Below are 21348 nucleotides of genomic sequence, written 5' to 3' on the forward strand. Positions count from 1 at the left end.
TGCGGTCAAGCGGGAGGCGGAAGTGCATGGCCGAGAATGCCCCGAAAGCTCAGCCACTAAACAACACGCTCTTTCGCTCGCCGTCTGTTATTGATGAGGTTTTTGTTTCGTGTGTGAGCGCACGTGCTGGTACGGCGCGGAGCGCGACTGCTGGGCGCGTGTCTTTCTGCCACGCGCCTTGTTGTTGTTTTTGATGTGTGGTCCGGGGTGGACTTCGGCTTGGATGGCTGCCTGCCGGCTAGCGTCGATGCACCTTTAACCTCTCGTGTGGAATCGCAGCAGCGGCGGAGACACCGGCTGTCTTCTCCTCCTTCACGAAGCACCTTTAGTGCGGCGGCTTCACACTTTCTCCCCCCACACAGCACGTTTTTCGTAACCTTCGACAGGTGCGCCGCCTTCTCAGCTTACCCGAAAGCCGAGAATGAGGCGCTGCGGACGGCCGCGGCTTTCACGTCGGCTAACGTTAGCTTCACACCGAGCGAGACGCGAATGCCGTAGTTCAGTAGAGCCCTCGATAAAACGGCCCCTTCACTTGGTTACGTTTGTATGTAAATGAGTGAGCGCAGTCGCGACGGCCCGTGCCGGTTGACCTGCCAGACGGCAGTAGACGCCCACCCCGTTTGTACGCTGCAGTGTGCCCCCGTTCCCTTTAGACGAGGCGAATATATTAGAGTAGTAAAAAAAAAATAATAATAATGGCACAGCACCAAATATAAACTGCGCGAAATTGCGCCCCTAGCGGAAGCGCGTTTAATTGTTTTGCCCGTCACTGTGCGTCACCGGTGTAGATAGATGAACAAAAATACGTTCTTGGCAGTAAGTAAAATATTTTTCAGAGCAATTCAGTGGTCCGCAGTGCGCTACTCAAGCTAAACTTGCTAGCAAGCCTTTCCTCGGACACCTTCCAAGTCAAAGCGACGCTCTGCGCCCGTCTTTCGTGACAGATGCGGACGCACGCAAACGCTTTTAACGATTAGGGCTTTGAGTGAGCATCCTCACAAGAATGCCGAAAGGAAAATGAGCAGGTTGGAGAGGTCGTTGTTGTGAAGCCGAGTAAGAAACGGTCACTTGAGCAGGCGGGAGCATGGTCGCCACGAGGACGGCGGTAGCGGCAGCTCACTGACCGAAGACATGAATCTCCGCCAGCCAACCTCCGCCCTCGACAGGTAATGTGGATGACACATTGAACCAGACGCGTTTACGCCAAGATGATGATGACACAATTTAGCGTCCTGCCGGTCTGAACTGCCTCCATCAGAGGTTCTCGATCACCGTAGGCTAAAAATCTGATGGAAAACAAAACCAAGAACAGAGCTTGTTTGGGAAAGGCCAACTTATCAGAGGAAGGAAAGTGAAGGATGCACTTCAGGCACATTGTCAGTATTTAAGTTACAAATGCAGGTTCACGGCTCCCGAGGTGATCCTCAAGCGTCAATTCGGTGACTGACTTGTCTCCTGTTAGAGCTTTGTCGAAACAAACGTTTCACTTGAGTAGCCGCAGAGAGCCTCAAATGCAAGTTGGCGTTCAGCGCATTGCGGCGTCTCAACGTCTTCTTCTGTCTTTGCCTTTGTTCCGCTTCCCGCCTCCTCACGCTTTCAGCCCCTTGGCCGCCTGGTGAGTCGGTCGGCCGGTCGCGCCTTCTCTCGCCCTCTGCCGTCCTCCCCGCCCGACGGCGTCCTTTCTCGACGAGTGTCCCTCATCCTAACCCGTCTCCTTGCTAACGCAGGCTCAGCAGTCTGACCGTCGGGGACTCGGTACGCGAGCCGTCGGCCGGTCAGCGGTGGGACTCGCTGTGCGACGTCCCCGGCGAGGCCGCCGGTGAGTGCGCTTGAAACGGGGGTCCCGTGTCCCGCGGTCAGCTTGACGTCGACGTTATCCCTCTGCCAGGCGCCGGCCTGGTCCAGCGATGCGTGGTGGTGCAGAAGGACCAGCTGGGTTTCGGCTTCACCGTGTGCGGAGAGCGGGTGAAGCTGGTTCAGAATGTGCGAGCAGGTGCGTCATACCCGTCCTGTGCAAAGTACGGCGTGCAATTTTCAAACGGCCGCGGGTGCAATTTAGCCGCAGTTGGGAGAGGGGCCGCCGCATTCCTTTTTCTTTTTTTTTTTTAACGCGTACCTATGTTTGATCTTTGTACTTCTTGATATCGATCACGGGTGTGAAACGCAAGGCAGGGCAGCCAGATCCGGGCCGCCGTATCATTTTATGTGGTCGGCCCAAGTAAAAAACGACGTGCATCACTTCGTGTTTCTTGCTCGCATTGCAAATTGTCTTCACTTTTCCAAATGTTGAGAAGCTTTTTTTTTTCCCTGTTGTTCCCGCTTGCCCTTTTCAAACAAACAAACAAACAAACGCCTTCATACTTGAGCACACCGGCCTCTGATTTCAGAAGTGGTCATTCATCAGTTTGTGGAGGGGAAAAATTGAGGTTGAAAATGGCCACATAAGGAATATGTGGCGGTCGTACGTTGGTTTCGGTTCACGGTCATGACGGAAACCGAACCTCGAAAAATGACTTTGATTGACACCGCTGATCTCCATCAATTCGATGCTCGACTCATTCAGTGCCAACCATTTTCAGCTCCTCCTTGACCTTACCGGGTGGGGGAAAAAAAAGACTTAAAATACAGAAAGAAGTACCTGGGACCACATGCCTGCATTCGTAAGAATAAAAACCTCATGAAAAGACGTCCTTGGCATTGAATGAGTTAAGAAGTGTAGTGCAGATGTGAACACAACATGAAAAGTTGACGCGGTGAAGCCACCCATATGTTTGCATTCTTGTCGCCATCCGACTTTAGTCGAGCACGGATGAATTTATTGCTCGTCGTAAAGTACATGGGAAGACGGCCTTCCAAAAAAAAAAAAGCCATATAGTAGTGCCATTGAGGAAGACTCAATGGCGCAAATTCGCCTTGAGTGCAGTCGCCAAGTATTTGCGTTCCGTGCCCGAGTCCCACGTAGCTCAGCCGCTACTGAGTCAGCGTCTCTCTGATCCCCCGCCTCTCCTCGGTCCCCGCAGGTGGCGCTGCCGTCAAGGCCGGAGTCCGGGAAGGAGACCGAATCATAAAGGTGGGCGCCCCCCCCCCCCCCTCTCTCTCGGGGCACGCGGCCAAAGGCGAGAGCTTCGTCAGCGCTTTCTTCCTGCGTGTCCCCCTCCAGGTGAACGGGTCGCTCGTGTCCTCCATGTCCCATCAGGAGGTGGTTAAGCTCATCAAATGTCAGTGCACTGAATTTGAAAAGGGGGGGGGGGGGGGGCAAAACTGTGTTTTCGCCAATTGATGTGCGTTGTCTCCGTGGTGACGTAGCCGGAACCTACGTCGCGCTCACGCTCCAAGGACCGCCCCCTTCGCCGTCACCCTCGCCCGCCGATCCCGCCCCGGCTCGGAGACCGCTTCCCGCCGGGGAGACCGCACCCGCGCCGCCTTCGCCGTCGGGACCGAGCGGCAGCCCCTCCCAGAGAATCACCGGACCCAAACCACTCTGGGTTAGCGGGGCGCTCGCGTCCTCAAACTGACACTTTGGATTGGAGCCGCACACTCATGATTTAGTTCTGGCAAATGCTTTGTTTTAATTGAGTTTCTCTTCCTTTTGGTATCCGTTTTTAGTCGGATTCATCTTGAGGTTTCTTTTTTTCCCCAGACAACGGTCTTGATTTATTGTTCTTATTGGGGTAAAGAGAAAACCTCTTAGCTGGTTTCGGTTGTTGCTTCAGCTTTCATCGGAGTCGGAGCGCAGCTTCGAGCGAGTCGGGGAGCCTTCTTTTCTTTTCGAGGTTCCCCGACCCGGTCAGCTGTTTTTTCAGACGCGTCCCAAGGAAGCGGTGGCGGCTCGGACGAAGGCTGAAGCGACAGCCGAAACCGTCAGCCGCGTCAAGAGGTTTTTTTTCCTTCACCAGAAAAGAAAAGAACATTGTAAGGAAAAACGAAACCTTCAACCTCATTTAACCGAGTCGGCAAGATGAACGAGCTATAGCGGTAGTTTTTTTTAAGATATGGAGTGATGGTTGAGTGCAAGATGAAAAGCAAAATGCCTTCACTTAGTTTTGTGTGAGAAAGCAAACTCCAACTCTTTTGTACAGATGTGCAAGAAGAGCGAAATCATTTCAAATGAGCTCTGAAAGCTCACGTGTGAAATGACTTGCTGCTGCTCTACGCTTACTTTTGGAGGTGTGAGAGGGGGTCGCGATGGGCTTTCATTCGTTGCTTTGATTTGGTTCAAGAAAATGTTTCATTTTGGGAGTCGCCATGAACTCGAATGCTGCGTTTGGATAACTGCTGTGTTTTAGGACTCGGAGGTGCAGAAGCACGCCTCTCGGATTCTCAGGAAGATGCTGCACCAGGAACAAATGGAGCTGCAGGTAAGGAAAGGCGCGCGCGCGGCGATGCCGCCCGTCTCGGCGGGTCCGGCCTCAGTCCCTTGGCTGTGCTTTACAGGCCTTAATGGAGGAGCGGGGGCGGAGGCCGTCGCCGTCTCTGGAAGAGCGAATCGAAAGCGCCAAGAGGCGAGCTCATCAAGTGCGCCTCAAGCTGCTGCCGGACGCGGTGAGGCCGCCGTCGACGGCCGCCGCCCTTCTCCCGCCAAATGTTTCGCCCTCTTGCGCCCCCCAGGGGCGGACGCGGTCGCAAAGCCTTGCCGGCGCCGTCGCGGGGGTCGAAGGTTGGTGTGGTGGTGTGGGGCAACCGCGTCCAGGTGTAGTCACCGCTGCTCAAAGCCCCGCGGGGTCTTCCTCTTCTCCTTCCCTCCGGCAGGACACTCGGCGGCCAACTCGAGCGAGGGCGACGCGGAGGTAGGCCGGCCGCCTTGCCGCCTCGCGCCGCGCCGCCTTTGTGATGGTGTCCCTCGCCGTCCCTCCCAGGCCTTTGAGAGTCCCCGCTCGTCCCCCTCGCTTTCCTTCCGGAGCCTTCAAGAGCGACGGCAGAGCCCCGCCACGCGGCCCTCCTCGGATTGGGTGAGCGCTTCCTGCCGTTTGCCGTCGGCGTCCTCTGTCAGCGACGTCCGCATCGAGTCGCAATCTCGAGGAGAGGCTTTCTCAGCCTCCGGGCGTTTGTCCCTCCTCCATCCGAGAAATGATTGTGATGTACTCGTCAAGTGGAAAGCTTGAGCTGCGTCATCATCGTGCATGTCCGTCTGTGTGAACCGTCAAGCGCGTGTGTTGGCAGAGCGGCGGGGCTCACATCATCGGGCCCGAGGATGACGAGGACGCTTACGCCTTCGATGAGGTGAGCCTTTCTCTGCTCCCGTCGCGGGGACTCCAGTCGCATCATTTCTTCTTGTCAGTGACGTTTTGGCATTTGTGTCTCCGCGGTTGTCGTTTTTGAGCGACGGGGTTCTTGGCAACTGGGACCTCCCAGTTGAAAGGGGGCCTAACGCTGCCCTTTTCCTGGTCCAACTTGCCACTGTCCAGTTGCCAATGCTCACGAGACTCGTCTTGAAAAATGGACGTTTTGGTGTTTGGTGTGCGTTGGTATGTCCTGTCAGGTCGTTAGGTTTTTCATCTCCACTCGTTGTCGCGCGCCCCCCGCCTCGCTTGTCGGATCGGCTCCCTCCGGCCACTCCTGCCTCGTCCGGGCGTGCCTCGTCGTCTTGTCGGAGGATTTGGATTTGGTTACCTGCGTTCTTTCTTTCATTGTTGCCGCAAGTCTAGATTTGTCGGGTTCCGTTTCCTCGTTGGCAAGACGTGATCGAGAGACATCGGGAAACGAGGCGCAACCCATAAAACTCCAACGAACTTGGCGCCCGGGGTGAAGCATGAAGAAGGAAGGCAGTGATTTGCAAATCGAGATGGAATCGTTGACAAGAGTCATTCCCTTGGTTTTGCACGGCTGCCAAATGTTCCAAGAGAGCTGGTGACGCGGGTGTTGCGCGACTGGCGAGGAAAGGGGCCCGCTCACTCATTCGCAAGCAAAGATGGAGTCGTCTTTTCAGAACAATGCAAAAGTTCACGGCACGGGTCTCCAAGTGTCCCCAAACGTACGCAAACATGAAATGCAGCGGAACCTTGGAAAGTCCAGGGCTCCGAGTGTTGGGGATCGCTTGTCAATGTGTACAACCGCCTTGCCGCCACCGACGCCCCAACCTCCCTCCCGCGCAGATGGACGGCCCCTTCCAGGACATGGAGCTGCTCAAGTCGCGGCCCGCCCACATGACCGTCTTCCTGAGATACGTCTTCACGCAGCTTCTGGACCCCAACCCGCTGGTCAGCCGCCCTCCGCGAGGTTTCGGCCTCCGCGCGGCGCGCTGACGTTTTCTTTGCGCGCGGCAGCTTTTCTACCTGTCGGCGGAGGCCTACCTGAGCGCCGCAGCCAAAGACGCCCGCTCCCTGGCGGCGCACATCTGCTCCCATTTCCTCCATCCGGACGCCGTACGTACGGCCGCCGTCTTGCCGACTGTCGCCGCGAGGGCCGTTTACGAAATACGTGCTGTGCCCCCCCCGTCCTCCTGACACATTTGACTCAATCAAAACGATCAGTGGCGGTCAGCGCTCAAGGCTGCCTTTGATGACATTTCAGCCCTTGAAGCTCCAAGTAGCAGAAGACGACCTCGCAGACATCGGTAGGGAGGAGGCGAGGCGAGGCAGGGCGAGGCTGTCCTGTTGTCTTGCGTGGCGGCGGCGCATGAGTGCCTTTTCTCCCCGAACAGAGAGGCGCTTCCACGCCCAGGAGGATGTCCGCGGGCCGCTGTCGGAGCTGCAACGGCGGGTGCTGCCCCACGTCCAGGACCAACTCCTGGACTACAGGTACGTCAGGCACACTTCTGCTTAGGCGCCCGCCTTAACCCGTGCTGGGGGCACAGGAACAAGCAAACGATGGGCCTGGGAGCGCTCTTCGGCCAAGGCGACCTGCTGCTGCTGGACGGGGACCCCATGAAGGAGCGTCAGGTGGTGGAAAAGCAGGTCGCGGCGCTCTGGGAGATCCTGTGAGTGCACCCCAGGCTCATCCCTGACTTTTTCTTTTTCGCCCCGATTTCCCCCCCCCCCCCCCCCCCCCCCATAACCCACTCGAAAGGCTCCTCATCATCCGCCTTTGCCGCAGGTGCAAGCGGGAAGAGGACAGAAGGTAAACGGGGCGGCAAAGTCCCAGCCGACTCTCGCTTGTGCTCACGGCCCCCCCTCTGCCCAGCTCCCCGCTGGCGTCGGCCGTGCTTCTTTACCTCCGACATGCCGGCGTCAAGCCGCGGGACTCCAAGGCCTTCCCCGCTTTGAGCACCGACAAGGAAAAGTGGCCGACCTTTCTCAAGGCCAAAAAGGTAACGAGCGCCGCCGGCGCGCAGCGCGCCGCTGCCTCCGCTTCACGCCCGATGCCGTCTCCTCAGCCCGGCGGCGCCAAGAAGGACAAAGAGGCCGAGGACAAAAAGAGGAATCCCATCCTGAAGTACATGGGCAAACCTCGCGGCGCATCTCAGTCCGGTAGGCGCACGAGTCCGCCGACGGATCGATTCACGACTCTTGCGGATGATTCGGATTTCATTTTCTCAACGTGTTGGCTTCTTTTTGCTTCGCTAGCTTTCCACGTCCCGTCGTCGCCCGCCCCAGGTACTTTTTGCCCTCTCGTCCTCACTACCCGTCCTCCTTCCCGTACGGCTCAAAAATGAAATCTCTTGCGTTCAAATGAGCGAAAAAAAGTCCAACGTGGGGTGGCGGGCTGGCAGCGACATGATCCCAAACGAGCATTGAAACTATTTGTTCCCCAAGCATTCATTTGCGTCAATTTCCAGGAATAGAAAAAAAAGGTCTCCGCCGATGTTTTGAAAATGAACATTGCCGAGTTTTCTCTCTGGTGGAAAGTTACGGGCAAAGTATTGGAAAACGCTCACTTGTCATTCATATCTTGATGGAGATTTTCAAATGAAATCACTTTGTTGGCCAATCGGAATTTGATTCGGCCTAAAAACAAAATCCATGTGCCCTGCCCCCCAATTTTAAGCATTCAAAATGAGTCCGTGTAGCTCGGCCCGTCGATCTCGGCAACCCCGTACGTACTTGCCACTCGGAAGCACAAAGTTCCCAAGGCGTCTTGGTGCCATTTGTGGAAACCAAATCCGCAGCGACTCATTCGGGAACGCCGCTTGCGCTTTTCAAGCACCTCTCTGTCCGCGCTTGCGCTCCGCCCCCGCGTTTTGCGCTCTGGGGTTGGTCTGCTTTTTGGGTCCGGGTCCTTTCGTTGGCCTTCATCCCACTTGCCGAGCAACCGCAGCTTTGTGCGCGTCCGCCTTTCTGCCCGCGTGTGCGCAGTGCGTCCAGGAAGCGTCAGGAACATCATCGAGCGGTTCGAGAGCCACCCGGAGGACGGCGGCGACCCACAGACGGCCTTGTCGGAAGACGGCGCCGACAGGTGGGAGGCGCGCCGCCGGGGGCGGGAGGCGGCGGCTCAGTGACGCCGGTGATCCGTGTCGTGCGCTTGCAGCCCCGGTGCCTCGCTGCGGCTGGCGCGCAGCGAGTCTTTGAAGGCTCAGGGGGAAGGGCGGCGGCGCGGCGCAGCTTCGTGCGGCCGCTCCGTTCCCCGCTCGCGCAGCGACGTGGACATGGAGAGGGAAAGGCCGGGCTTCGGATCCCGGCGCGGCGCCGGCTCCATCCGCGGGTGACGCTCGCCGCCGTCCCTCGCCGGTTTGTCGGTGGCCCGGGGGCAAGCGATGACATCAGTCGAATGCGCGCACGCAGGAGCACGGAGTCGCCGCCGCCGACCCTGCCGCCGGACACCGACGCCCTCGAGGAGGAGGAGGAGGAGGCGCGCGAGGCTCCCCGCTGGCAGGAGACGCTGCCGCCGCGGCTCTTGGCCGCGCTGGGCCCCAGGGAGGCGGAGCGCCAGGCCGTCATCTACGGTGCGAGTCAGAGCGCTCTTTGCCGCGGAAAGAACGAGGCGCGGCCGTGGCCGCAAAAATCTTTCGATGCCGCTGGCGGTTTGTGTCCGGCGCAGCCTTTCCCAACCTCCGTACGGTCAACACGAGCACGCCAATCGCTTGTGGAATCGCAAGATTGAGGCGGAAAACCCCCCCAAAAAAACCCCAAACAAGTAAAGTCAGCCCTACCGTCAAGGGTGACGGTTGTGTTGTCATCGTGGCTTTTGTCGTCGGCAGAGCTCTTCACAACCGAGGCGTCGCACCTGCGCACGCTCCGAGTCCTGGACCAGGTCTTCTTCCAGAAGATGAGAGCCGTGCTGAGCGCCGACGAGCTGGCCTGCATCTTTCCCAACCTGCCGCAGGTCTACGAGCTGCACGGTGCGTCCGCCCGCCCGCCGGTGTAGCGCGCGAGCCGCCAGCTTTAATGTGTCGCTATCCCCCCCCCCCTCCCGCAGCCAGTCTGTGCGAGGCCATGAGGAAGCGGCGAGAGTCCGGTATCGTTCAAGACATCGGCGATGTCATGTTGGCGAGGGTGAGCGGACTTGCGCGGAGCAACGGAATTCAATCCGCACTTTCACCATCACCGGGAGACATGAAAAAAACAAACAAACACACGAGAGAGCCGTGTATGGCAACCTCGACAAATAGCAATCGCCACTTTTGTGAATGGGAGTTTCCAAGGGCTTGAACGTTGGCGTCGCGGGCCGCCGGCCGTCAGCTGCTGGCCCTCCTGCGGGATTTTGCAAAGAGCGGCAAAATAGGCTGGCAGCCGCGAAGCGCTGCGCTTTGGAGCCGCTACTTTAGTTCTGGGGAGGTCACCAAAACTAACCGTTATGAAATCAAATCAAACTGCAATTCCAGCAGAAATGTCCCTCACGTGAGCTTTGGGGGGGGGGGCTTGATCTTAAAACGCCCGCACGGAAGAAGGAAGGGCAAATAGTCACGTGAGAGTTGGACTTGATTCAGTCAACTTCACTAAAAGGGATCCAAAACTTTGGGCAAACGTGGGAAAACAAAACAACAAACTTGCTCCAAAACTGAATTCCAAGACCCCTCCCAAACTCACATGCGGTATGCGCGCGTGTGTGTGTGTGTGTGTGTGTGTGTGTGTGTGTGTGTGTGTGTGTGTGTGTGTGTGTGTGTGTGTGTGTGTGTGTGCGCGTGTGTGTGTGTGTGTGGACTGCACTCGTGCCGACGTCCAGTTCGATGGCGCCGCCGGCGAGGAGTTTGAGCGGCAGACGTCGCGGTTGTGCAGGCGGCAGTCTCGGGCGCTGGAGCTGATCAAGAGCAAACAGCGCAAAGAGCCTCGCTTCGCCCACGTGGTGCAGGTAGCGTACGGCGCGCGCGCGCGTGGCGGCCGGCGATGGCGGCCGCGCTTTGCTTTGACCACGCCGGCCCGGCGCAGGAGTGCGAGGCCAGTCGCCGCTGTCGCCGCCTGCAGCTTCTGGACCTGCTGGTGTCCGAAATGCAGAGGTTGACCAAGTACCCGCTTCTTCTGGACAACATCATCAAGCACACCGAGGGTGAGCGCTCGGGATCGCAGATCGCACGCGCGCCTTTTTTGTTTTTAACTATCCCCCCCGCCCCCTTCCCTACCAAGTGTCCTCGTCTGACCTTCCCGCCCTACGGCGGGCTCAGGCCCGTTGCCGTGGAATCTTGCAAGCGGTCAATGAGGCGGTCAGGGAGACGGAACACCACCACCACCTGAGCAAGTACCAACGCAGACTGGACGTGGCGCCGCAGTTCAAGGTAACGGCGTGTCATTGGCTGGAACCAATGACATTCGTTTCATTGGCAACCCTGACTTCCAACGTCCAGAAAATGAATACGGAAGCAATTGTTTGCCCTCAAGTCGGCGCTAACGCGTGAATGTTTGGCTTGCGGGTTTGCCGGCAGGGTCTGGACCTGAGCACCAAGAAGATGATCCACGAGGGCCCGCTGGTCTGGAAAGTCAGCAAGGACAAGCAGTTGGGTCAGTAGAGAGCAACCCGCACCTCCGCCGGCGCCATCTCCCGGTGCTGAAAAGGGAGCCGAATTGACCAGGAAATGTTGGCCCTCGGCGGGGAAAAGAGATTTGAGCAATCCGAGAGATGGGTGCGTTTTAGCTTTCAGGCCCGCATTTTTCCGCACCCATCCAGCGAGCGCTTTGGATGCGATCAAGGCGATTTTTTTTCTCTCTCTCTTTCAAATTGTTGTGGTGAACTCACTCCAGTTAGTGCTGCAACTCGTTTGCTCAACCACAATGTGAAAATTGGTACAGAGTAGCCGTCCCGTGTCATTCGCACGGCTAAATGAGTTTCGCATTCCGCGGAAAAAAATGACCTGAAGAAGGAGAAGGGGAAAGGGAAGCATCTGCGCAAAATGCCAGACTGCAGAAAATCATCGGAGCATCCAAATGGAGTCAGCAAATAAATGGATGGATATTGCTAGCAACACCCTAATATTACCCACGACGCATTTTACGTGGAGCTACATCTACATCTATAGCCGCCGTAAAATCAGTGAAAAAACGCACGGCGCAAAAGGCGTTTGATCGGGTGATGTAAGAGGTCGTCGCCATTGAGCCCCGCGCGCAGGTATCTGCGGCCCCGAAGAGCGGCCGCTCCACCGGCCAATAATGTCGCCCGCCGCCACCAGACATCCAGGCGCTGCTGCTGTCCGACTGCCTGCTGCTGCTGCAGCGCGGCCCCGACGAGCGCCTGTCGCTGCGCCACCCGTCCCGCTGGCCGGGCGCCGGCGGCGACAGCCCGCTGCTCCGCCTGGACTCGCTGCTGGTGCGCCCGGTCGCCACAGGTGAGCTCCTGACGCCGCGCCGCCTGACGCCGCGCCGCCTGACGCCGCTCCTCCTTCCCCCCTCCCACGCAGACAACAAAGCGCTCTACGTCATCAGCACCAAAGAAACGCACATCTACGAGCTGGTGGCGGGGACCGCGTCAGAGAAAAACACGTGAGCTCTTCAAAGCGGGCCCACTTTGAGGTCCCAAAGTCACGGCGGCCAGCCTCGCTCGCACGCCGCCGTCCGTTGCCCGGCGGCGTCGTTCCACCCCAAATTGGCGTCAGGCAAAAGGTGTTCCAAGAAAAAGAGCGCGTGCATTGACGCGCGTTTGTGTTTCAGCTGGAAGGACTTTCTGGAAAAGACCGCCGCTTCTGCCGCGGCGTAAGTAGCGACCCGTCCGCGTCCCGCTTCGACGTCCGCTTTATCCGGCACCGCCGAGGTGGAACGTCATTGAAAATTTGCGAGTGGCGGCTTCGAGTGCGCCGTCACGCAATTTCATCTGAAAATGTTGCTTTCCCAGCTCCCCCGGTCTTGGCGGCGCGTCCCCGGTCCGAGCTGCCGACGCCGCCCGCGCAGGTACGCGCCGCTCCGCCCCTTGCCTATTTCAAGCCGCGGCGCCCGCTTGACTCAACTCCCTCCAGAAAACGATGTGAGGACGCAGGACCGCGAGCGAGCCGGAGGGCCGCCGCGCCATTCGGCGCGCGCCGCCGGTGTGGCCCAGGCGGCGCTGCGGGACGGTAAAGAACAAAAACTTTGGCTCGATTTGATTTGAAAATGCTGACATTTGATTCCTTTTAGCGTTCGCTGGAAGATTGTCTTTGATAGGTGGAGGGCGAGATGAAAAAAAGCGGACTCTCGCTTGGTGGTCAAGGATGCAAATAAATGAGACAAGCAGGAAATGGGATTTTTGGGCATCGGGTCAGAGACCCCCGACTCGCTTGGGTCACGCCGGCTTTTTCTTTCCCGCCAGTGGAAACGCTGCGTCGACTCCTCCTTGCCGTCGCGCGCGAGGACGTCTTGCAAGGCTCGCCCGATGAAAGCCCGGGCCATCCAAGGGAGGCGGCGCTGCACGGCGGCGCTCAGACCCCACCGGAAGGTAAGCCGCTACCTACCATTTTTTTTTTCTCCTCTCTTTTCTTCGGACTCTGGGTCGTGGGGCCGGGCGCGCACCGATGCCAACCGATTGGTGGCTTTCTGCGGCGGACAGGAAACGTCTTCCACTTGGGCGAGAGCGCCACCGACCCGACCGATGAAGTGACGGATCGCGGGCGGGACCCGTCGGAGCGCCGGGAAGAGGAGGCGCCGTGGCACGTGGTCAACAATGTGGAGGGGGTCTTCCGCACCGTGGAGAACCTGACGAGCAAGCTGCGTCAGCTCAAGGTCAGTTCGCGGGGGCCCTTTTGTCAGATGTCCCCCCCCCCAGGCTCCCAACTTTTTTTTGCTCTAAACTTTGCGACCAAGTGTAACATAGAAGTGAGGCCACGTGCGCTTGCCTCCAGCTGTTTCTTTCCCTTCCCGGTTGAAGTTGACAAAGCAAAGACGGGTCTGCCAAACCACGTGACTTCCTTACCTGAGCCTGTTGGCACAACGCGGACTCGAATGCCAAAGTGCATCGCAAGCTGGCATGGGAACGGCACCGATGAGCCTTGAAAACAACGCACGTTTCAGCACCAATGGCGCCTCCGCTGTTCTTGGCGTTCTGGCAAACGTGGCCAACATGACTGCGGCTTCCTTGCAAGGGTCCTCCCGTCTCATCAGCGGATGGCCTGCGAATGAAAGCCGGAACCTGTCGCACCGCCCCCTGGTGGCCGAGGCGCAAACAACCATTTGCCACTCGACGTCACCATGGCATAACAAAGTCACCTTCGACTGAACGGCCGCCCTCAACTCGCACGACTGGACCGAACCTCTCCGTTCGTGAGAGGAAAAGCCCCGGAGGCCACACAAATGACTCAATACGACTGCGGCGCAAATCGACGGATGAAAACTGACAACTGTCGCTTCTTGGGGTCCATGTTGAGTGAGTGACGCGGCGTCCTCCCTTTGCAGGACATGGAGGGCGAGCATCGCAAACTGCTGACGTCGCTGCGAGAGCCGTCGGCCCCTCAAGAGGAGGAAGACCGTGGCTGGGCGGACGGTGAGCGTCCAAACACCGCCGGCTTTTCACATCCGCCCTTCCTCCCAAACGTACTTCCAAAAAAAAAAAATCAATTCTTTATTTTTTTTTATCCATTCACAGGCAAGGAAGCAAGTCCGGCCCAGCCCAGGATTCAAACCACTGGACTGTGAGAGCCACTGGAAGCACCCCACGGGCAACCTCCAGTCACCCAGCACTTTAGCCACAACGCACCCCCCCCAACCCCCTTTTTCTTTTCTTCCCACCGTTAACCGATTGACTGTGTTTAGCATGTCTTAGGCCAGTGGTTCTCCGGACCCCCATCGGTCAGCGGGCAACAAGTTGGTGGCGTTAAAAAAAGTGCATACCTACTTGACACACAGGGGACGCCGCGCTTGTGAAATCCACATCTGAAACCCTTCGTTCCTCCTGACAGAAGCAAATTGCTGCCACGGCAGGAAAAAAAAACAGACAAATCCAACGGTGTGCTTAATTTGACATTAGCACCTTCAAACATGCCAAGTTTGATTCTGGAGTCGTTTTGATGTCTTTCAAATCAGAGTAAGCGGATGAGCAACAATGTGAAATACCTTTGGAGAAGCAAATCATTGCTTTCTTGATTTCAAAAGTCAAACCGATCGCGTTATTGCGTGACATTGATCACATCATGCGCCTTTTTTTTTTCTTCTTCTCCTGGTATGGCGACACGTCGCTTCCGTGCTCCTCCCTACCAAGAGGGGGCGTCTTTTTCAGTGAGATGGCAGATGAAGTTTCATTTTATGATTCCTGGTCTCAATCTGGACACTGATCTCATGACACTTAGTAAAAATGCATTTACTCTCATGAGATGACCACTTTTTTTTTTTTAAAGTACGCCACTTTTCTCCCATTCCTGTGGCATTTTGGGGTACACGTGACGGTCCAGTTTCCAAGGCGTCAGCATTTCGTGCGAGAAGGACTCAAAAGTTTGAGACTTGGGCCACGCCCACTACCGACCAAACATAGCGGGAAGTGAGCGGTGCTAATTAAGCCCCCCGCCTACGCAAAAAAATTCTTTTTGTTTGCTCGTTGTGTTGTGGAATGGCAAAGAACAACTACGCTGCCGCATTTCCCTCCCTGGCGGACGGACGCTAGCAAAGTCGAAACGTACAGAGTGTGTCGCTGTTCCTACCTCCAAGGCCGCATGCGGGCGCTCGAGCGTAGCGTTGTCCTTTTCCAGGTGTCGCACAAAGTCATTCTACTTCTTGTAAGTTGTCATGTTTCTTGTGTCTGCGACATTAAAATCACACAAATGCTGCAAGTTCTTTTTTACCGGGGGCGGTAGCGACGGTGTAGTGTCTGTTTTATATTAATATTGTGTTAAACCACGTTAGTTAATCATAGTAGATAGAGAAAAACGGGCATACGGTTGTCAAACAGAGAAATGAATATGTCAAACAAATGTGGAACCAAGAAGCTAATTGTATATTAATGAAGCATGTTAGCTACCTACCTTCGATCTCCTCTATTATGTCTCATTCGGACAAATACACTCAATGCTTTTCTATATCACTTCATCAACGGCTTGACCTGCGCAGCAAAGAGAGTACTGAAGTGCGTGTGCATTGTGGTATGTCAAGTGGTGTATGTTTGAGGTAAAGAATACAAACCTTGTACGTTCCAACGTAGCGAGCGGGAGATGAGTATGGTTGCTATAGCTATACAAGGTAACTGCTCTACAATGGAATGTGGTCATTTTTGCGAAGCAAGGTAGCTGCCCCGAAATGGTCATTGTTAAGATGAGCAAAAATGTCCGTTGTCTGCTCAGCAAAAATCATCGCTAGGTAGCCACGCATACGAATATGGTTACATCCACAAGCAATCACACAAAAGCCCAGTAGGGGCCCCTATTATATTTTTTTATAAACAGAACAGCTGTGATACCATTATAATCCATAAACCAGGTTGTGAAGCAATTATAGGTACCATTAAAATTTAGCTAACGAAGAAAGCCACAGCCAATCAGAATTACACAACACAGTATGACACCATTAAGTTGACAAACGATCGTAGAAATTAACCAATGAAATGAGAGGGGTTGCCCCTCATATCGCTATAAAACCTGTGTGTATTCCCGGGAGAATTCAGAGTTTTCCGATGTGCACATCTGTACCTCTCCGGGTTTTGATTGAATAAACTCGTTTGTGACCAGCCTGCACCTCGGCCTCTGGACTTAGTCTGTATTTGGACTTTGAACGATCTCGGCTTCAAGCTCTTAGAAACTTCTGGTGTGTCCCCTGAAGTATTGACTAAGGATCATCTCTTCGCTTTTTGTGTCGGCCCACTGGATCCCTCAGCTGACGCCCGGGAAGAGGCGGAACGCCTCGGCGCGCCCCTGATCTCCGGGAGAAGGCGTAGGGTCTGGCTCCGGGCCGACACATCAACGGCTTGATAGGAAGCCATTTGAGCCCGCGCGCCGCAACATCGCCAAACGTTTTCGAAATGCCCAAAATGGTCCCGTGTATTTTCCACAGGGCAGCGACGATATGCTTGTTTATCGTGAAAGCACTTGACGAATGGGAAGATGGCCTCATTGGAACTGGGACGATAAATTGCTTGTTTTCGTTTTCTTTTCTTCCATTGTGTCTCGCTCGTCCATGGTTGTGGATGTCTGTCGAACGCCGAGCAATTTTTGAGGTCCCAAGTGGCAAAAACGTACACTCGGGCGCTGCGCGCACGCGCGCGTCTTCCTTCCGTTTGTCGTTCCGACATCGGATCGTCGGAACTCCATTTGAGGTCGCTTCGAGAGCCGGTTTGCCACGCCATCCAGCGGAGGTTCCGCCTCGCCGGGGCCGTCGCTCGGCTGCGGGCAAGGAGGGAATGAGATTGCGCACACTCGGCTCGACTCGACGCTTTGCGGGGCGGGCCGACGGCGGCGGCCGCGAGGTCAGCGATTGGATGTCGGAAATTGGATAGTCATACATCGTGTGAAGTCATGGTTGAAATGATTGTGAATTCATTGATATCAATGATATACATTTGAATAGTGAAGATTTATTTTTGTTGCATTAATGCGTGCTTCTTTCTATCTTTAGGTTTGGTGCTCTCGACCGTCTTTGTGACAGAGTTATTGCTCGACCGTGTTGTATATGTTAGTTGCTCCACGTACGGCACTTGGTGGGCAGCGATGGCTGTTTGCAAGTGCTGGAGAAATACACTGGAGTTGAGTTGGGTTCATATGGTATGGAAAAATATCGTCATGCATTTTAAGATGAAACGAAAGAAAGGAAATTTCAAACCATTTACATGTGCATAGAAAATCCCATTTTAACCCCTGCCTCCGCTTTACAAACGAAGGAGAAAACAGTGTGCCCCTAGCGGATAATCTATGAATTGCATCTTATTCAAAATATTTATTCTGTGCTTTTGATGCATTTTTGAAATGATCCCGCGGACCTGAGCAAACTCATCGGGGGGCCCGCGGGTTGTATGTTTGACACCCACCGCTCATAAAATGGGCTGTGGCGTTCTCGCTCTCAAGGCTTTTTAGCCGCTGTGCGTAGCCCGCCTTTCCTGGCAATCATTCCTCCCCCAAAATGTGTGTCATTTCAGCCATTTATCACTTCCTGAAACTGCGAGTGACTATCATGCGGACCGAGCAGGAAGTGAAAAGAGCCCCGGAGCACTTCGTCGCGGCGTTCCCTCGCCATCATGCCCCCAGCGGTGGTCGTCAGAGGTAAGGAGGACCAAACGCCAGGTGATGCTCCGCGGCGTCTCGTGGCCAAATGTGAAGCTTTGTGCTGTTCTGTGACCTCGTGTGACATGTGACCTCGTGTGACATGGCGTCAAGCTCGGTGGATGAGTGGGGAAGATTTTTTTTTTGTCGCACTGAGACAACAATTGATGTCCACTGATTTGCATATTTACAGCCAGACTATCGGACGCGCCCTTTTCTGATCTCATGAGGGGAAAGTCACCGACGTGCTCCATGAAGTGGCTCTTGCTGTTATTCAGAGTGTGATGAAACCGACTGTGATGCTTGGTGGCCGTGTGACCAAATGTTGCGCCGTGCCGCTGCGCTATGTGGCGACGCACTACATTTTGTGCGATGCGACCGAACACAAAAAGCGTGCCAGAAAAAGAAACAAATCTGCGTCGTCATCCCGACAGAGCTCTCCGCGGCTGCCGTGTTGGTTTTGCTCGGGTCCTGGTTTGAGGCGACCGCCAGCAGTGAGTGCAGCCTCTCTTACGCTACGCGAGCGAACGTCACGTCCGCGCAGCCTTCCGTCACGTTACGTGACGGCGCGCGGGCAAATGTGCTTGCAGTGCTTCCTCCTTCACAGCAGGTGGCCTACCAGGGTGAGGCGGTCACATTGTCTTCCGGCGGCGACCCGTCCCGGGAGCTGGCCTCCATCAAGTGGTACGTGTTCTCCAACCAGACTTGGATCGCCACCTTTCATGGCGGCAAGATAAACACGGAGCGCTTCTACCTCTTCAGAGGACGACTCACTCTCAACGCTTCATCGGGTCAGCGCCGGCAGCCTTGAAAATACTGACTGTGTGTGTGTGTGTGTGTATAACTGTACTTCTGGAGCGAGAGACCAGTTGTGTGAAAATTGTACTTTACATTCTCACCCAATACTTGGTGATCTTGCACTCCAAAAAGATTCCATATTTAAAAAAAAAAAAGCTCCAACCGATATTGAAACGAACGAAAACAAGTCGGGAAAAGGAATAAAACAAAGCATTTTTCAAATATATAAATCATATAAAGTTGAAATATAGAAGTTGTTCTAAAAACTAAAAGTAACTGAATTTAAAAAGCAATGAAACAAACTTCGAATGACAAATGCGAAATCTGCGATGATCATCAGGCGACCTGACCATCCGCAACGTGAGCCGGCAGGACGCCGTGGACTTCAGCGTGGAGCTCGTGGACACGGAGAAGCGCAGCGTGGAAAGAGTGGTGACGCTGGTGGTGAGGAGTAAGTGGCCGAGCGATGAGCTAACATCGAGTGCGCTGAGCTCGCTAGCCTACTGCTAATTCGCAATTCTATTGGTGTGAGTCGTACCGAGCCGGTGAGCTAGTTCGTGAGCCATTTAGCATCTAGCTAGTGTAAGTTGAGGTGTTGGTGGTTCTTGGCTCTCCTTTACGAAAGGACAAAAGGAGCTTTATTGAAGGGGCGTCCGCCCCGCAAGGATGACGGAGAAGACGCTCTTCTCGGCAACTCAATCGCTTCCTGCTTTCCCTTCCTTCAACGGCCCATCAGAAGCTATCGACATAAAAACATGTCGAAGCAATTATTCAACGACAGAATGTCATTTACGTGAAAGAATATGATGCTCAAACATAAAATGTTCCTTGCTATAAGCTTAGACTAGTTAGCACGCAGCTAACGAGCACACCAAATCGTTAGCGTACCTCGCAGTGAGCTCACGGCGGTATGTTGTCCCTTGTCAGGACACCTCCAGATACCGAGCATACGGACGCTCTTTTCCGTGCATTTGGACGGCGGCTGCTGGGTGGGGCTCAACTGTTCGTCCCCGGACTCGGACGCCAACCTCTCTTGGACGCTCGAACCCCCGCTTGCAACTGCCTACGCCATGGCCGACCCCACCGGCAAGGGCGGAGTTCTTCTGGCGTCCCTGGCCTCCCGCGACATCGCCCGCTTCACGTGTACCTCCAGCCGCAAAGCGGAGAACGTCTCGGACAGCGTCTGCGTCGCGTGTAAGGCCCCCCCCCCGATCCATACGGCCGACGGCTTCCCGTCTTGAGCGAGCTCCGCCGCCCCTTGTGTGCCAGGCGTGACGGCGACCGAGCCGCGGCCCCGACCCCGGAACAGCCTTTTCGTCTTGGCGGGAATTGTTAGCGGCGGACTTCTGGTGAGCGTCGCGCTCGCGGGCTTGACAGGTGAGCGCCAACACGTGCGGCTCGCGGTTAGCGTCGGGTGTAACGTGAGCCGCCGATTACCGGCGAAATCCACAATAAACGACGGGATGATTATACCTCCAACCAAAGGGGCCCGCGGATAGAGGGTCCCATCCACTCCAACTCCCCTTTGTACACGCCTCTCGGAGGCCGGGGCGACTTTGCCATCAAAACGACGTATGGACCGGTGGTGGCGGGGGAGCGAGTCCCTTCACAGGCGAGGAGAGCGTAGCGTCTGTCGTCAAGTGCGCGGCTCGCTCGGAAGGAGCGCGTCGAATCGACCCGGTTTGGATTTGCGGCCGTGCTTTTTCCCGGAGTGAGTCGTGTACACGTGTCGTTTGGGGAACAGCGCACAGTTGTTGCGTTCTTTGTCCAGAATCGCAATCAGAACGTGGCCTTTATTGTCATTGGGCGAAATGTGGGTGGCCAGCCCTGATGTCCGCAATCTCGTCGTAACAGGTGTAGAAAAAGGAAGCCCCGACATCGCGGCCGGCCGACGCCACCGTCATCCTCCACCCGGGCGCCGACAAGGTAAAACTTTTGGCTTTCAGGCTTTTCCCTGCGTTTTCTGGACCTACGTACAATGAGAAAGCCACGAAACCACCTGTACTCCCGCCCATTTTACGCACCTGGAAAGCATGATTGATTTCCAACGCGCCAATTATGAATGTGCTTGCCGTTTTCTCAGCGGATCAAGAAGATGGGAGGCAAGCAAAAAAAGAAGACGACGGATAGATGTCGGATGACTTTTGTCCTTGTTGGACAACATCGCATCGGGAAAGTATCGGCAGCGCTTCACCTTTCCCACCACCGCATTTGCCTGCTCCCGAAATGGACTGAGTTCAAATCCAAACTGTTCACACGGCACCCCAGCGTGACAATGGCTGTCCTGTCTTGGAGATCAGTGGGGGGAAGGTGAACTTGAGTAGACCTTTTAGCCATCTGTATTTTTATTATTATTATTATTATTATTAATTTTTTTGTGGCATGAGGGGGTTCTTTCTTTTAGGCCTTTGCCTTTGAACCCAGAAATTGCTGTTTGGCTGCGGACAAACAAAACAAAAGAAAGAGAAGTACACCTTGTCAAATGTCATTTTTAGTATGATATCCTTTTTGCGGGCCGCCGTTTGGACACCTGCGGTATGATGAGACTGAACGTAGCCGTGCTAAGGCAGGAGGAATAGCCGCACCGCTGTCTCGTAGTTGTGGACGGCATGAATGGACGCAACGCGCACGGACAAACTTGAAGACGGCTTCGCCGTTGAAGACGGCCGACCGCCGCTATTCGCTCGCAGGGCTTCGGGGCCCGGCTCGACCCACGAGGAACAAATGTCCGCGTCCGCTTGATGCTGTCACGATTCGGTTTGGCACCAACAGGTGGCACTGTAGGGCTCCCCCTGCAGCTGCACACCTGTTGGTCATTAAGTAATTAGGGCTTTAAAAGGACTCCCAGCCCGACCACTCATGGTCGGGTCATTGTTTGCTCTTGGCTACTGTCATGTTTGCTGCAATCAGGTTTGTTTCAGTCATGTTTTGGTTGCTGTTGTGTTTTATCTTCAGTCATGATTTTTGTTTGCTACTTTGGACTTTGTTTGCTTAGGATTTAGTTTTCTGTGTTTTATCAATACACTTCTTCAAATACACCCTGCTCCTCTCTCCTGCCTGCTTTTTGGGATCCACCACCACCTCGCAAACGTGACAGATGCGCATTG

The 21348-nt window shown here is 55.3% G+C and overlaps 2 protein-coding genes across 18 annotated transcripts; both read left to right on the top strand.

The window, feature by feature from the left end:
- Nucleotides 1-22: 22 nt before the first annotated feature.
- Nucleotides 23-15023, top strand: arhgef11 (Rho guanine nucleotide exchange factor (GEF) 11). Of its 12 annotated transcripts, none has more exons than XM_086105526.1 (39): nt 27-1166; nt 1601-1615; nt 1728-1819; nt 1889-1993; nt 3021-3070; nt 3161-3218; nt 3307-3485; nt 4287-4358; nt 4435-4542; nt 4609-4657; nt 4750-4787; nt 4857-4949; nt 5146-5220; nt 6093-6197; nt 6264-6362; nt 6471-6553; nt 6641-6916; nt 7033-7056; nt 7120-7246; nt 7313-7406; nt 7503-7532; nt 8232-8331; nt 8404-8577; nt 8658-8818; nt 9074-9214; nt 9292-9368; nt 10039-10164; nt 10242-10359; nt 10437-10585; nt 10733-10808; nt 11474-11629; nt 11702-11783; nt 11952-11993; nt 12133-12188; nt 12254-12349; nt 12583-12708; nt 12820-12992; nt 13662-13749; nt 13852-15023. In XM_086105526.1, the coding sequence occupies exons 1-39, from the start codon at nt 1132-1134 to the stop codon at nt 13899-13901; spliced, it is 3798 nt and encodes a 1265-aa protein (XP_085961652.1). In that variant the 5' UTR covers nt 27-1131; the 3' UTR covers nt 13902-15023. The 12 variants fall into 12 exon arrangements, with proteins under 12 accessions (XP_085961657.1, XP_085961654.1, XP_085961651.1 ...); XM_086105527.1 differs by having other exon boundaries at nt 28-1166; nt 4435-4657; nt 6511-6553; nt 6641-6737; nt 6794-6916; XM_086105529.1 differs by having other exon boundaries at nt 29-1166; nt 4435-4657; nt 5161-5220; ... (1 more) ...; nt 6641-6737; nt 6794-6916.
- Nucleotides 14834-21284, top strand: LOC147209511 (SLAM family member 5). Of its 6 annotated transcripts, XM_086105541.1 has the most exons (9): nt 14834-14974; nt 17320-17443; nt 17878-17937; nt 18034-18234; nt 18582-18692; nt 19169-19435; nt 19511-19618; nt 20096-20167; nt 20325-21284. In XM_086105541.1, exons 2-9 carry the CDS (start codon nt 17419-17421, stop codon nt 20369-20371), a joined length of 891 nt encoding a protein of 296 aa, XP_085961667.1. In that variant the 5' UTR covers nt 14834-14974; nt 17320-17418; the 3' UTR covers nt 20372-21284. The 6 variants fall into 6 exon arrangements, 5 of the variants coding, with proteins under 5 accessions (XP_085961667.1, XP_085961664.1, XP_085961665.1 ...); XM_086105538.1 differs by having other exon boundaries at nt 17878-18234; XM_086105539.1 differs by having other exon boundaries at nt 14945-14974; nt 17320-17937.
- Nucleotides 21285-21348: the final 64 nt, after the last annotated feature.

The sequence above is a fragment of the Hippocampus guttulatus genome, chromosome 2 (genome assembly GCF_054856545.1).
Source record: "Hippocampus guttulatus isolate MCC_2025c chromosome 2, RoL_Hgut_1.0, whole genome shotgun sequence".
Lineage (NCBI taxonomy): Eukaryota > Metazoa > Chordata > Actinopteri > Syngnathiformes > Syngnathidae > Hippocampus > Hippocampus guttulatus.